This window comes from Orbicella franksi, chromosome 10, assembly GCF_964199315.1.
Source record: "Orbicella franksi chromosome 10, jaOrbFran1.1, whole genome shotgun sequence".
NCBI lineage: Eukaryota > Metazoa > Cnidaria > Anthozoa > Scleractinia > Merulinidae > Orbicella > Orbicella franksi.
The window spans coordinates 25,484,022-25,500,356 of NC_138154.1; the positions used below are offsets into that span (position 1 = coordinate 25,484,022).

General features: G+C 37.3%; 1 protein-coding gene across 2 annotated transcripts; it reads left to right on the forward strand.

Annotated features, from left to right (window-relative positions):
• The first annotated feature begins 7,109 nt into the window (after positions 1–7,109).
• On the forward strand, positions 7,110–14,529 carry LOC145499815 (melanopsin-like). 2 transcript variants are annotated; one of them, XM_081479336.1, is made up of 2 exons: positions 7,110–7,148; positions 11,554–13,034. In XM_081479336.1, exon 2 carries the CDS (start codon positions 11,558–11,560, stop codon positions 12,596–12,598), a length of 1,041 nt encoding a protein of 346 aa, XP_081335462.1. In that variant the 5' UTR covers positions 7,110–7,148; positions 11,554–11,557; the 3' UTR covers positions 12,599–13,034. The 2 variants fall into 2 exon arrangements, 1 of the variants encoding a protein (XP_081335462.1); XR_014050988.1 differs by lacking the exon at positions 7,110–7,148 and adding an exon at positions 13,389–14,529 and having other exon boundaries at positions 10,715–12,914.
• The last annotated feature ends 1,806 nt before the right edge of the window (positions 14,530–16,335 follow it).

Here is a 16,335-nt window from a genome sequence, read left to right on the forward strand (position 1 = left end):
AAGTTGGTAGATTATGCGATTTCCTAAGTTTAGCGAGTGAATTGTGACCATCGCATAAAAGCCAAACAATGCAAGCTTAACTTTGTTATACATGAAAAGGAAAATGGTTAACATAGACTTAGAAAAAGCTTTCTTTTCAGCACGGAACTGGCAAATGTTTTCAACAGGACTAACTTTAGAATTAATCAATGATTCGATCATTGTTTACGATTTAAAGCATGTCCAGTTTGTCATTTTTAGCTTCTTATCTGGGATATTTAATGGCCTCGTGTTCGGAGATGCACAGAAACTAGTAGTAGCTTAGAGTATGTATTGTAACAGTTTCTTCAATTGAAACACATTTTATGATCCCATACTGTTATAACGTTTCTATCAACTAAATATATATATATATTTTTTGTGGAAGAATAGCTGTGTTCCAACTTGGCGTGCTAATATTTTGAACTTCGCTGGTTATTGAACATACTATTTTCTTTTTCAAGTTATGAGTACTAAAATCAATTCTACCTTTGGTCTGTAATAATGATTCGTTTACTGAAATTTATTCATTTACCTTACCGTTGGTTTCGTCAAAATGTCAATAATGTATTTTTAATCATGCTAATGGCTAAAAAAAAATTACATTTACATTTGTGTAAATAGTAAGTAGTATAATTATAAAGTATGCAGTTACGTTTCTGTTTCAGCGCATCAGGTATAAAGCTGTAACGTTAAGAAACTAGTTTATTATTTTACTTTTTGTTGAAAAATATGATTCCTTCTCAGTAAAATCACTGATGAAACACTGTTTCATATTGAGCATTCTGTTTAAATATTCTAAGGTGTTTGAAATTAATTTTGACTGCTATTTGCTGGTGCTCAGGTAGTCCTCTTCCTCCTTTTTGCGGACGGGTGGCATTCAATTGCTCAGTATGAATCTGACAAGGAGTCAAAACACGCATGAAGAATTGATCAGTTTAAGGTTTATAAGCGTTTACGTGCGCCCTACATGAATTATCAATATATATTTTGTTTCGGTCACACCTCAAAGCCTCGAAACCCCATTTTTGCATTTTCCCAGACATTTGTAACGTTGTTTGAGGAGAGAATTTGGAAAACATAGAAAAGCCAATAGTAAGCAGTTTGCGAGAGCCCGCCAACCATAGAAACCACCCATTTACCTATTGCCGTGAGAACCACCTGAAGTTGTAAGTAGTTAATATTCCAAATGGGAGAAAACTAATTGCCTATGATGGAATACGGCCTGTAGTGGTTAAGGCTTAGTGCTTGAAAGATTAGATTTGTTGTTTAGAGGCCATCATAAATGCAGGTGTCTTGAAAACTGTTTTTCAGTGGCGCCCCTCCGGCGGTGGGTAACCGCAAGCAATTATCCGGAGTCTTGGGTTACGATCTGGTTACATATATGTTTGAATTACATTGCCCTTAACACCCATATGTCTTTCTTCAAATAGAATTTTCTAGTTTTTCGAATCACATCAGTTAGAAAAAAAAACATTGGGAATGATAAAATCTCTACATGTGTTTAAACTTTTAATTTCTGTGTCTACGACAGTGCAATATGGGGTCTACGTCAAGACTACTAGTGACGCCATCGCCAGTGGCGGATCCAGACCTTGAACTAAGGGGGCAAGCGGGGAGGGGCGGTTTTGCTTTGCTTGCCCTGCAGGCTTTTCTTCCTTCTGTGCTTTCTTCTTTTTTATCCAAAATAAACAGGGGCGGGTGGGGCGTTTTGGTGAGGTTCAAGTCGTAAGTTGTGTTAAAGCAATTGCTTGTGAAAGCTGCTAAAGCGTTTCGAAGTGCTTAAGAAATGCAGAAACAAATTTGACTGTTTAGTGCACGAAATGCTTTTTACAAGAGCTTTAAAGCCAAATGTTAACATGCAATCAGAGTCCATTCGTGCGAAAGTATTTTTATACTCAGTCTGATAATCTTCGCGCCCTTTTATGTTAATTCTTCGCGCCAAAATCGCTTTAAATGCTGTAATTTTCATGACATAACATATAGTTTACCTTGATAATGGAGTCGTGACTACTCCGAAACGTCGGATTTTATCGTTCGTTTTTACCGTTTTATGTTTTAAGAAATCTCTTTTAATTCGATTTCTTCTATACTACGTATATATGCTCTTTTTCATTTTAGACTTTCAGACTAAATTTTGTGATCGTTGCTATTTTGATGCGTGATAATTTTTTCAATTTGTCACGTATTTAAATCAAATTATATACTTCCAATGACGTTTTTATTTTTCTGCTTTTTTTTTTTTATCTTATTATTTCGTAGCGTGACTGGGTGCTAGTTCTTAGCCAAGCGTAGCGAGCACGTTAGATTAAGGATTCCTTTATTGATATTTGTGCGTATTTTTTTCCTTATTATTTCTCTGTGTCAATAACGAAGCAGAGCATGCGGCAATAGACCGTTTTCTACATATTAAAATTCAGCTTGGCAGTGAGGCTTACAGGACACAAATTCAATGACCATGTTTATTCATTTCTTTTTTTGTGTGTCCTCTAGGCTTCACTATCAAGCTGAATTTTAATATATTGAAAGTGTCCTGTTGTAAAGAAGAATAATTTTCTTACTTACTGGGTTTGCTGAAATACCAATTCTTTGTTGACACCTAGGGATGTAGCTCATTATGTAAATCCTGCTAGAATGCAGACACCTGTTATCTGGCGGGTACTTTGCATTGAAACTATGACGAGTTGATCGGCGTAGAATACTCACACGATACTGACGCATCAGTTGGTCGAAGTCTGCATGACAGGAGATACAAGTGAGCCATAACAGTACAGGGTAAGAGAAAACAAGAAGCTCCACCATAGCAGAAATGTTACTTAAGCGTGGTAGATCATAATAACGGCTCGGATAACGTACGTTTCAAGCTACAGGTTCATTTTGGTAAGCGATTTTATATATCTGAGGCCTTTTGAAATCTTCTCGTTTCATTTGTTGGCTGCAAACAGGAAAAAACCCCACGAGAATCACTTTTATCTTAATTTATCTGCGACGTCAGTAGTTACTATTTCATGCTATTTTGTATTTTGATATCCGATAGAACTGTTTAGTATCGGCTCTGAAACCTTTTTTCTGAGCTACCATGATTTGGATAGTTAGAAGTCGTCTTTTTTGGTCTCTTGTCTTTTGAAGTTGCCTTGTGTAACCATCAATTGAATAAGTTAATGTGGCTGTTAGTGATACATACATTGTTTTTTAGTAAATGGCTTGAACCCGGGAGTATCCGTAGTTCGTATAGTGTGATTGTCCGGGTGAGGGTAGTTCTGAAAAACAGAGGAAATGTTTTCATGGATAGCTTCCAGAAAAACTAATAAACCCACATTTTGATAATTTTAATTTGTTTTCATGTAATATATTTAATGATGCCAACAATCACATTGCAGTACATCATCAACTGACAAACCACAACATCGACTGGGACTCTGCTCAGTGCTTAACCTACAGTACAAACTATTTCCAGTGACTGACTCTGGAAATCTGGTACACTAACATAGAGCAAACGCTTCTTGACAGATGTCAACAATTACTGGCGCCTTACAAACGACTTATCCATGACGAAAATGAAACGGACAAACGGACTTCTAACAGACCGACTTAATTTGACTAACAGTAGGTGGATCAAAGACCGACCAATTTGACTAATAATAGACGGATCGAAACCAACCAATGACTGATGCCAAACTTTACACGAGTCTTTCAGCCAATACCATCACGGCTAAACTGACCAATCACGTTCAGCGGACCAGACTTATAACATCATCGACTGACAAACACTACTCCTTTGACTCTGAAGATGACTTCCGCTCAGGTAATCGAAACGTCAGTCACCATCAACAGTTCTTTTCAGAACTAGCCTCACCCCGACGATCACATTATACGAAATACATTGTTTTTTTGCGCATTTCACCCATAACTTATCCTTCTTTATTTCCTTGCGATTGAAAAACTTTGTCTTTATGCCGTTGACAAACTATGCTACACATCTAATGCGCTGCCTTTTACAGAAAGCCGAGTCAGGTCGTAGTGATCAATTTTATGTAAACTCATGAGGTCTATAGTCAGACGTAGCCTTTTGGAAACGGAAAATACATTTCGCCTGCTTCATCATCTTTACCTTAACTACTTAATAATTTAGCTGCTTTTTTTCCTCAGCTTTTCGTCAGGGACGTTCTTTAAAATAAAAAATACTGTAAGCGTAAGCGTTTGAAGAATTAGAAGAATTTGAAGAACCAGTCAAATGAAAAACTTAGGCTCCACCTACACTACACACACTCGGGATAAAATTGAAAACGCAACTTTATTTCTACGGTTTGGCCTGCCGTCCACGCTGATCCGTCACGAAACCAGGGCTTTTCGGAAACGCTTTTCAAACATTCAAATTTGAAAACGCTGGTCTCTCGTTCTCGTGTAAACAGAAAACATCTTGAAAACGGAGCTTTGTGAGAACGCTCTTCAAACCGGAAGAATTTGAAAAAAAAACCCAAAAAAACCCCGCCTGCTTTGCGTTGAAGTGTGGACGAAAAACATTTTAAAAACGGAGCCTTTCGAAAACGATGGCGTCACAAGAATCATGAGATTTCCCTGCTTGAGTTTTCCTCGAAGTCAAATCCAAAAGCTGATTGTTTCCCGGCGTAGTGTTTACGGGGCCTCAATGATCAGTGTTCATTGCACATGCGCCACGTGAGTGTAGCGGGTTCTGGACCCGGGCCTTATTCTCTTTTATCTCCTGGTGAGCTAATTTTAAATTCAAACTATTTTGTCATTATTTTTAAAGATTTCATTTTCGCGGCTGAAATGTTGTACGTTCATAACATATAAATGACCACAGCAACATTTCCACCAAGGTGTATTAAAACCTCCATCGGCAATTATTACTTATGGACAACATTGGTATCATTGCACTAAGGAAATGGATTTTTCTCGGGTTTGAGGTAGAAGACCTGTGACGTGATACGCGAGCCAGCAAGATAGAACTTTTTCTTAGCATAAGATATGATTGGACAAAGCGGGAAAAGATGAGTTTTGAAATATGTTTGAAACATAGCAGTCTTATATTTAGAAGTGAAGAGAGAGGAAAAATGATTTAATAGACTTTCTTATCTTTGCCCAGCGGGCAAGATCAGTGCCACTAACAATGAATTTATCGTTGAACAGAAGATAAACTTTATAATAAAGAAAATAAACATGAATTACGCCGTTGAAAGTAAGGGGAATATGAAATTTTCACTCCGTGCCACCTAAAACAAACCTTTGATCTTCCGTTCTCAAACTCATTAATAACTCATCAAGTTTAAACAAAGGAAATCAAATCGTGCATGACGGTGGTTAAATATATCTTAATTAGCATGGATTCAAGAAAGCCGGAGTCTGATTAAATTTCCAAACAACCCAAAGTTCGTCAAAAATACTCCTCTACGCGTCGTATTTTCAACTTTCTCCTCGATATTTGGAAACGTGGTGAAACGCGGTCTTTTGGGCTTGATATATTACATGAAAACAAATTAAAATTATCGAAATGTGGTTTCATTAATTTTTCTGGAAGTTATCCATGAAAACGTTTCCCAGTTATACAATGTTATGATGGCTGTCAGCCTTTTGAATGCTTGCAGCCTAAAGTAAGACATTTCAGTGAAAGACTTAAGTTTGACACTTATTTTGAACTCGAAATCGAAGTTTATTGCACTGAAAGTACGCTACCATCCAGAATTATTGTCTACTTTAGATTCTATATATATTTGCGCGCAATTTAATCAGTACCAAATCTAACTTCGATCATGTTTTTTGTTTCCCTAGTAGCAAGTATCCCTTTCTTCGGTAGGACGTACGCACGCTTAAGACCTTACATGTCCCAGGTGATAGGAAAGCCCCCCCGCCCCCCCCCCCCCCCACCGACGGGGATGCTGCTTGTATGGCTAGCAATTATTTCGTGACATCCGCATAGAGGCATTCATTTCCTCTTCGTAAATGAATCTTTTTTGACACAAAGTAATTGCTATTATATCATATGTCCCTGGATTCAAATTTCTTACCTCTGGGCTGCTATGTTAAAATTGCACTGTTTGCGCCATTCGAATTAAAACCTATTTTACGTATAGAATAGAATAATAGTAATCTTATCGCTCGGAGCTGTTTCGTCTGCTCTGGCTTTAAGGTTATTTTGTCCTTAGGGTCACAGTTGTTTTATATCTTGATTCGAAGTTTGTTTTCAGTTCGTGGACTCACGGTCCAGAGTTGTATTGTTGACGCTGAGATCTTCTCATTCAGAGTTTTTGGCCGGCCGAGGTTTTCAAAATTTGATCACGTTTCGTGTCGGCGGTTTGGTGCGTGCTAGTTTTAAGACTATTATTTGTCGCTCGTTTTTAGTATCGTTCAAGCCAACGCAGTTCGAAGACAACTAGCTAGTGACTAGTTAGGACAGTCTAACTGAGGTGGCTTACAAATTAATTTGTCTATCGCAAAATCATTTGAAAAGTTAATGAGCTTCGCACAAAATTCAACTATTCGCTATTTTCTTTGGCTTGGAAGCTTACGACTAACCTTGCATTTATCTATCAAACTTAAATAATATAATCAAAATAATAATAAAGAAAATAATGGAAAATAAATTGTGGAACTTTGTAGAAATTTTAATCAAATAAGGTTTCAATTTTGATGGCAATTTGTCATCAATCATAATATCTCGGTTCGTTAAATCAAACAAAAATCGGCATTAAACGTGACGGTCAAAAAGGAGTTGACGGTAATTAGTCAACTGCCGACACAAAAAAAGGCAGATGTTTCTTTTAATACTAAAAATTCGGTGAAGATTAACGAATTTATAATGAAGTAAAATAAATTACTAACGTATATCTCTCTACATCGTGCTGAGATAAAATCATTTCTGCTTTAAATTCTTTGGTTTTTAGCATTTACCAGTGTCTTTGCTCCAAAGACAATTATTAACATTTTCAGTACATGTTCCTCTTTTGGAGACACTGGAAACGAACCTTTCAAGGAAAATAGGCTTCATTGAATAATGACTAATTCCTCTTTCATTAAAATTCAATACGTTTACAACACGCACAAAAGCAAATCAACGAAGATACCTTTGAGGAGTGTCAGAGTGAATACAGATTTGTTCCCTGAGGATCAAGGTATGTATGTGTAAACCAATGGTTAAAATTTGCTTTTTGATCAGTTGTTATTTCGTTTTGATTTTCTCCGGAGTGAAATGTCCCAGTTGAAAAGCTCGAACAACGAAGGGAAACTTTAAACGAATAAAAATCTTAACTGAGAAGCAGTAAAGGACGAGTTCAGCCAGTAACATTTTGCGAACAATGGAGTCTGATGAAAGCTTCAGTTCTGTTTCAGATCTAGCGCGATGTTCAGCTACGAAATTGACAAACGAAAGTAAATTGGTGTCGTTTTATATCTAAATTGAGATTCATCTTCATGTCTCAAATATATTTACAAGCGCAGCAAGAATGCAACCTTTTAACTTCATTTTCAATGTGTTGTTTATGAGACCCATGATAGTGGAATTTTAACACGGCTTTTTATGTTTTCTAGCGTAAGTGACTCCTGCGTATTGTAAACGCTTTGTTTTAGTTATAAAGCGTGCAACATCCTCTGCACGTGATGGGATTATTGTCGTATGGTAAACTAATAATAATATATACCTTCCTTCTTGGTGTTAAAAAGATATCAAGATTTGCTTAGTTTCGTCTAAGAGGGACATAAAAATGATATTTTGGAAAATTGAAACTTATCATCCTTCACAGCTCACGTCAGAAGAAAACAACCGCCACGTCAAGGCTAACTTATAATGAAAAATTGCTATCACAAGGCCGTGTGAATGTATCGCCGGTGTCATTGGACGTTTAGCGGATTTTTATGTTAAAAGCGTTTTTCTTTACTGCTGTAGAAACATCTGGTTTCCTGTAGGCTTTAGTGTTATCGACAGAACTTTTTACACGTTTCTCTTTAGTTAGTGTTAAGTTTAGATTTTCAAATTACCAGGTTTCATTAACGAACCTTCGATTTCAGACCATTTCAGTTAAAACTAGTGTTAAATTTTAGTCGAATTGTGAGGTTTAACTGCTAAAAATACAAGTTTGACCTGAGGCTAAAAAAATTATATCTGAATGGTGCACAAGGGCGCTTCATTTCACTAACTTACAAATTTGAAGATCACCAATTAACATTAGGCACAGATAGATGATTCTTGATATGCATTGATGACGTATGTGCCAAAACAGGTTGATGTAAATTATTTGTCTGGCGCTCTCTTGTCTGACTGCATTAGCTTTTGGTTGCTAATTGATTTTCTCAGGCTAATAAGTTGCAGCCCATTCAAATCCATTTCCGACACAAGGAGGTTACTCTTTCTTAAAATTCCTAAAACATGTCACTGTCACCTTTGTACCAAGTTTACTAAGGGCGTGAAAACGGAAACAAACGTTTTTTTTTTTTTTCAAAATGGACGATGCCTTTGATGTTGCGCAATTACAGATTTTCTTGTCCATTGCGCAAACAACGTAGCCAGCAGCGACTGTTTCAATGATGTTCCTTCGACACGCTGGAGCTGTCAATTCTAGCATATCAATATTGATTACTTCCATCGCAGCTGGTTCTTCATTTGTTAATGTTTGCATCATCTTGAAATGACATGGTTTGTCATTGGTTTGTCACTCGAGGGATTGCTTCGCTCAAAATCGCTTCACTGGGCTAACGTAGACGTGGAACTTGATCTTCAAAGGAGATTAGCAATACTTCTTGAATTCGACTACCTTCGATGGTTTGTCTCTTATAATATTTTGGTCTAACCACGCAAACGGGAACAAGTACAAGCGAGGTCACGGTAATGGGTATATATATTCCAGAAGCTGCTCATTGAAGGAGAGGTTACTTCTAAGAGCTTCTACAGGCTTATGGCGGAAAAGTGAGAACTGAGTTTAAGGGCTAGATTTTTTCTGCAGGGAAAGAGCTACCCAAGTAACTAATAACGCTCGCGTTATTTATAGCCGCTTTTGTGTCATCAGAAAAAAAAAATCCTGCATTTACTTTTAACAAGTCAATGATAAACACTATAACCAGGTCATACTATGACGAATTTATCTTTTGACCATTGGCTGTCGAAAAACTAAGAACTACCAATGATTAATCTCAACTGCAAGGATGACTGAAAAATACCTCACGCACAAAATTTCAGTTAATTAATTAAACATGAATCTAAATTTCAATTAAAAATAATTTATACACTGTTAATTGAAATTGCAGTTTAATTAACTTGGCCATAGTTGGACAGATACACAGCCACAGAGTCTGTTGTTATCAATATATTTAAATGTACGACCTAGAAACCTTGATTTCACAGCAGCTAACTTATTTTGAGAAATTTCACCAAAAGGTAAGTGAAAGGACAAAAATTACCGGCCCTTTTCTCCAGATTAGTAATCAAACTGCGTAAAAAAGTGCCGATCATAACTGCTGTTTGCTTCCGATTCTTGATTTGCTAGTTGTAATGTAAGAGGTCAAATTCTAAAGTTCCGAACAGTTTTGGTACTACGACTTTCTGTTCAGTCTTCTTGGCAAAGGGGCTTCACTGAATTACCAAGAATGGCTTATGAAGATGACCCAGTGATGACAAAAAGCCGTTTCTCCGCTAGCAAATGGTAACATGAAATGTTGTTTTTATGAAATCATGTTTATGGTTGGCAAGGATTGCTTAGCAGAAAAGACACTTCGTACAGGGACAATATCTTCATTGCAAAGGTCACCAATGAAGAAACATAACTTGGACTTCTTTTCTCGACAAGAAAAATCTGCATGTTTACTTAATGAACAAGCGCCAGGTCATCATGTTCGGGGAATCATTAGTGGTGGTCCCGACCGCAGGTTACGTCTAAAAAAGAAGAAGAAGAACAAAAAAAAAAAAAAAAAAAAGGAAGAAAGACAAGAAAAAACACAAAAACGAGGCGAAATATCCCCTAATATGGACTGAACAAGCTAGCTCAGTAAAACAGAAATTTATGATAATGACTTTCAATTTAAACTGTGCTGGAAAAGACGCGCATTGAAACGCGCGCAAGGGTCAGAATATACTTTTTTGTATTTTCAGGTTGCTCTCGTCAAATTAAACTGACTTTTCTCGCTAAGCATACAGGAAAAATATTTCTACTTAATGAAAAACTGTTTTCTTTTGCGCAAAGTTTAAAAAGAGTAATTCACCGAAAATATTCCGTAAGCGGTCCATCTTAGCTCTGTCCATATTTCAAAATTTGTGCCAGGCCATATAATAATAATAATAATAATAATAATAATAATAATAATAATAATAGTAATGGTAATGGTAATGGTAATAATAATAATACTAATAACAACCTAAACGTAAATAGTAACTACCGATTAAATCACAATATGTAAAATGGCTTTAAGATCGCGACCCATTTCCAATTTACCTCTCTTGAAACAAATTATCATCAAGGTGTAATTTTGAATAGTGTTAAATAATTTTTATCAACATATTCTGAATCAAAAGCAATTTAACAATATCTAGCTAGGTAACGTTTTTGAATGCTTGAAACATTCAACTTTTAAGGCAAACAATTGATTACAAAGAGGAGTATGAAGAAAGCCTATTTAAAAGATGCAACATTCTGATATTATATACCTGAAAATAATATTTTTTTTTTTGTAGAAAACGAAATAAAAACAGTATTCTGTTACCGCTTCGGTTGTAGAAAATTTATGTTCGCAAGCTTGACAACTTGCCTTTTTTGGTTTTAAGCAAATTTAAATTATTATTTCTGGAAAATGTTTGCCAGAGGCGAGAAATGACTGCCAAGACTGCAGTTAGAACCTCGGTGTATACCTAGGTGTTCTACTCAGAGGGGGAGATGGGTCTATTCAGTAACTTCACCAGAATGATAGTTTTCTCAGAAGGTTACATCTTAAAAAAAAACACTTTCGCTCATGAGTCAATGCTACCGTTTCTTTCATTTTACAAAGCTCCTCTCTTCTTCGCCGTTAAGTGATAATCCAAAAAAGGTAAAACGCACGTACTGGGAGCTTGGCTAGGGTTAGGGTTAGCCCGAACACAGGCGTATTTCAGGCTGTCACCAATTGGTTCCGTCGGAAATAATTTATAGTAATGCTAATAATGTTTAATAGTAAAGCAAGCGTCGAGCGTCTTTGCCTTAAAGCGGATCATTGACAGTTCCAGTCATTTTGTTCAGCGCCAGCGAAAGTTCCTCGTGACCATAAAACTGTGCTCCGGTTACGTTGATCACTAAGATCTTGTGACCACCTAATGTACCAAGCTAGGTGACCGTTTAACAGAGGTGAATAACAATGAAATCGATCTAGCCAATTGGGGTCCAAAACAGTGATTGAGGTCAAATACACAGTAAATATTTGAAGTGAATTTCGGGAATTTGAATAATGACCTCTTAATAGAGTGTGACCGCTTAACAGAGGGCCGCCTAATGGAGGTTTGTAGCTTTTAAAATTGCATTAACAAGAAGTAGCTAACGTGAATTGGTATTTATTTCTCTCCAGAAGCATGACGCTATTTCACCCAACCAATGGTTCCGCTGATGACGTAACAAGTGATTCCCTTGGCCGAAGCAACGTCCAAATCGGCTTCGAAGTCTTCCTTGCCTGCTTGATATGTGTGACCAGTTTCATCGGAAACTCGTTGGTTGTCTACGCTATTCACCGGGATGCTAGACTCAACACGGTAACAAATGCACTGATTGAAAACTTGGCTTTCAGCGATATTCTCATGGCAATGCTGCATATGCCATTTTGGATCGTCAGCCTGCGCTATGGACGATGGGTTCTTGGTCATGCGCTATGTCAGATTACTGGTGTAACGCAACTTATTTTTGGCATTGTGTCACTGTTAACAATGACCGCCATCGCTATCAACCGCTACTTCAAGGTTGTCAAGCGCCACCTATACGTAAAGTTCTTCTCCAGCAGGAAAACGACATATTTCGTAATCGCGTTTTGTTGGTTTGCGTCAGTTGCTGTAAACACACCACAGCTCTACGGATGGGGAAAGATAGAATACCACGTGTTGTTCACAGACTGTACATGCGTATGGAGCTTGGGAGACAAGTCATACATTATCTTTCTCTGCATTATGACAATCTTCATTCCTGCCACCATCATTTTCAGCTGCTACTTTGTGATTTACAGAACAGTACGGGAGAGTGCCCGCCGCGTCCAGGGTCACTCCTCCTTACCCAACCCAACTAAAACCGAGGACAAGACAGAAAACAAAGTGTTGAAAACTTCATTAGTTGTGGTGTGCGTGTATATGGTGTGTTGGACACCTCTTTCTGTCATCGGCTTCAAAGAGGTTTTTGCATCGACAAGTGCTCGATGGCTTCATTTTGTTTCCTATGTTCTGGTGTACTGCAGCAGCATGGCTAATCCATTCATATACGGGATCATGAATCCACAATTTAAGAAAGCGTTTACCTCTATTCTGCACCTCCGGGACTCATCTACAAGCGACGTCAGAGTGTCCACTGTATCGCGAAATCCCGCGGGATCTCATATAGACGTGCAAGGAGTTTACACTTCAACCGCTTAACGTGTTTAACCTTTTGCATTGAGCATTTCTAACATGTTTGCAACCTGAAAATGAAGAAGGATCCACCTCGTTCGTACGTTACTTAAATTGAAAAGAAGGATAAACTAGAATTTCGAGCTGAAGGTTCGTGATTTCCTTTTCTGCACCTCAAGGACGGCGCCTACTAAACACATTTTCTTTTTTCGCCAGATTAGGAGCATGTGGAAAAAGTAGATTTTAGTAAAAGGCTAATGGAATCCCCAAAGAATACTGTCTAGCGGGCGTGGAGTGTAAACGACGCCTTGCTTTGTGCGCAAACGTGTGCGCACTAACAAAAGTAGGTAAACAAAAGTAGATACTGTCCTTCAATAACGTGCATGGTCTTAACTCTTCATGATTTTCGTTGCTCATTGTAAAAATAACTAGGTAGTCTAGATTATGCCCAGATTTTTTTCTCAGTCCCATACTAGAAGGATAAGATAAGAACCCTTATTTAAATGTCAAAGTATTTAGCACCAGTGGACTAACTGGGGGCACTAAAAATGATAAGCCTACCGAACTTAAATGTTAAAATTGAATATTTACAATACTAAAATATTTAAAATTACAATACTAAAATAATAGAATTATTTACAACGTAATCTAGTTACCGCAAAGCTTACACCAATTATTGCTATTGGCGACATACTCTGATAAGTAAAGTTTTCTGCTTTCATTTCTAAAAGTCTTTAGAGTAGGGGCATCTCTGATATCTTTACCTAGTTTAGACAACAATTAAGGTCTAGTATATCTGATTGCTTGTTTACCATAGCGTTTGGTATTGAAACGAGGAATCACAAAATTACTGTTCCGTGGCAAGTGCGTAGAATCTTTACGGACACATACTGGTGGATACCGCATATTCTTACTTGGAAACCTTTCCTGAGGAAACCGCAGACTTAGTTCATTCCCTTGCGGATTGAAGTTGCTGTTTGCCAACTTGTAGGCAGGAAACTTACCTCCCAAGTGAGTTTGTGAAGCACACGTTTCGAGCGTTAGGAGGAATTTTGGGTTGTGTGATGATGATGACGATGATGTATGTGCTCATACGTATACAGTATTGTAGCCAAGGGAGTTAGCCTATTGGAAGAAGCATGTCAACGAAAGAAACATAGCAACATAATCCATTCAGGTAATTAATTAATCTACGCTATTTCTGTTGTAATTATAACTCCGTTTCCACCACTATCTAAACAAACGCACCAACCACATCTCGCGCATCGTTCTGACGAAGGCCCGAAGCTCCAAATGTCAGCTTTATAAGCTCGCTACGGTGGCTAAGGTACCTTTATCAACTTTAAGGTGATAAATACATGTAGCTACAGTAGACGTTTCACTTGCCTAACTTCGGAGCCCAACAGTTTCTTTAGAAACTAATAACGTCGTCCCGGATACAAAAATGGCCATTGACTGAAAGTTGATTGGTCTATCAGGAGCCAGATTCAATGACAGGAATCCAGGGAAAACAAAAATGTTCTGCCCACAGATGTCAGCGTAAGTCAAATACTGCAATTCTTCGTACACCCTTAATATCAGTAAGGAACATTTCATGTTCAAACCACAATGATGTAATAAATATGTAATAAATATGTAGTGATATAATGACCTGCGTGTCTTTAACTGCCCGGCCGTGAGTAAAGGATATTTCTAGAGCCGCCGCTATGGAGAAGCTCCAGTGTTTTTGAGTAAGGCATCGCCATCGACAGTCAGCTACCAAGATGACAGGAAGCTTCAGCATGCATGAGCGAACTTGTTGAAAAAGAATAAGCATTGATTTCTATAAAACGAAAAGGGGTAGGTAAACGTTACGGCGTAACAGTGCTTAATCAACTGAAGGCACAAGTCTCTTTGTCGTGTTTAATTTTAATTTTACGCAAATTAACGATTATGAATATTCTTTAATAATCAATATTAAGAACAGCATATTTAAATTTCATTATTTCAACTTGTAGGAATTATTTAATGTACATAATGTGTCTGACAAATATTTATCTGGTTAAAAAGCTAAATCAGAAACTTAATTATCACTCATAAAATATATGCAGTTTAGATAAGTGCTAGGAAAATTAAAGCAAATATGTATCTATAATTGTGGTCTTTGCCATTTTGCCATTAAGAGATTTTAATAATGTTACATACACGATAAGACTGAGTAACGAGTAACGGCCTTAAAATTAGAAAGAAGAAAAGTAAATATATTTCGTAACCGAGCTCCTTTAACGAATGAAATCGGCTGAACTTTCTTAAGATAGCTATACGTCACGTGTATGCTACGTGTATGTCACGTGTGCTTTAACAAATCTCTTTCGCAAAAACTGTTAGTTCTTTGATAAAAGAAAAGTATTACGTGTATGTCACGTGTCAAATCATTAGATATAATTAAATGTGTATTAATTTTTTCCTTGGTAAGAGCAATGCATTGGGTGAACCATTATTAAAAGTTATATGACAAAACATCGCTTCTGTTTATGATGAGGCTGGGATGGGGAGGGGGGGGGGAGATGGAGGGGGTGTCAGAATCACGATTAACATTGTTATGATCACTTGACTTCCTTCATCATGTTCGAAAACCCGGCAAAAGTGAATGCTAAAAATATTTTGTAATGTTACTATTTTCGCCTATTTGAGACCCAAAAGGCAAAAGAACCCTAGAATGTGATCTCTACTTAGACAAAATCAAACACTCCATAGTTTTTCACTATATAGTATTCAAATCTTATGTGACTTCTAAAGCATCGAGACTTGGTTGTTTTAACGCCAATTATGAGGTGATATCACGCCTTAATGACGCTAGTTTAAGAAATCCGATATCTTGGACACAAAATCTTTAAGAAATGTCAGAAAAACGCCACAATAGTACTTTGAATTAAAAAACAAATGAACAAAAATAGCATGATACTAGAAATTAAAGGAGTTAGTATCAAAATTTTACAAATTAAAACGAATCAGTTTAAACTGTAAAAACTCCAAACATAATACAAAATACCTTCGAAAATGTGGTTACCATATAACACTGTCAGCAGATCAACACATCAAATTGAAGTTTAATTTCCTGATAACTTTTAGGAAGTTGTCTTAAATCAGCGTGGGAACTTTCGACCGGCAGCTTGAGGAAAACAACTTTTTCTGCTGACTTCAGTTTTCTCTTTGTTTTGCGGTCTCTACGATCTTTACATTGTCACTGTTAGATCCTGTCCACACTGCTCCCGAGAAATTTGAAAACGCAACAATTATTGGTCATTTTGGATAACTAAGGCAGGGAAACCACATGATTATCGCTATGTCACCGTTTTAGAAGAGCTCCAACAGTCAAAATGCCTTCCGTTCACACTAAAAAGCGAAGCCAGTGTTTTCAAATTTCTCGGGTTTGAAGAGTATTTCGAAAAGCTACGTTTTCGTGACGGATTAGTGTGGACGGCAGGTCTAATTACCGTAGAAATAAAGCTGCGTTTTCAAATTTCTCGGTTGTAGTGTGGGTGGGGCTTAAAACATACGTTGTCACAAGCAACACCATTCTTTGGAGCACCGTGACTATTGATGCAACGGTAGCTGTTTAAAGGTTGACGTCGATCTTGAATTCCCCATAGTTACTGTAGAAATCGTTCACCCTGCATAGTAACGAAGTTAATCAGCGACATTGGACACTGCGTTTTGTTTGTACATATTCTTGTTTAAACCGGTTTGATCACGTGCGTTTTGTAATAATATCCTGCTTTCAG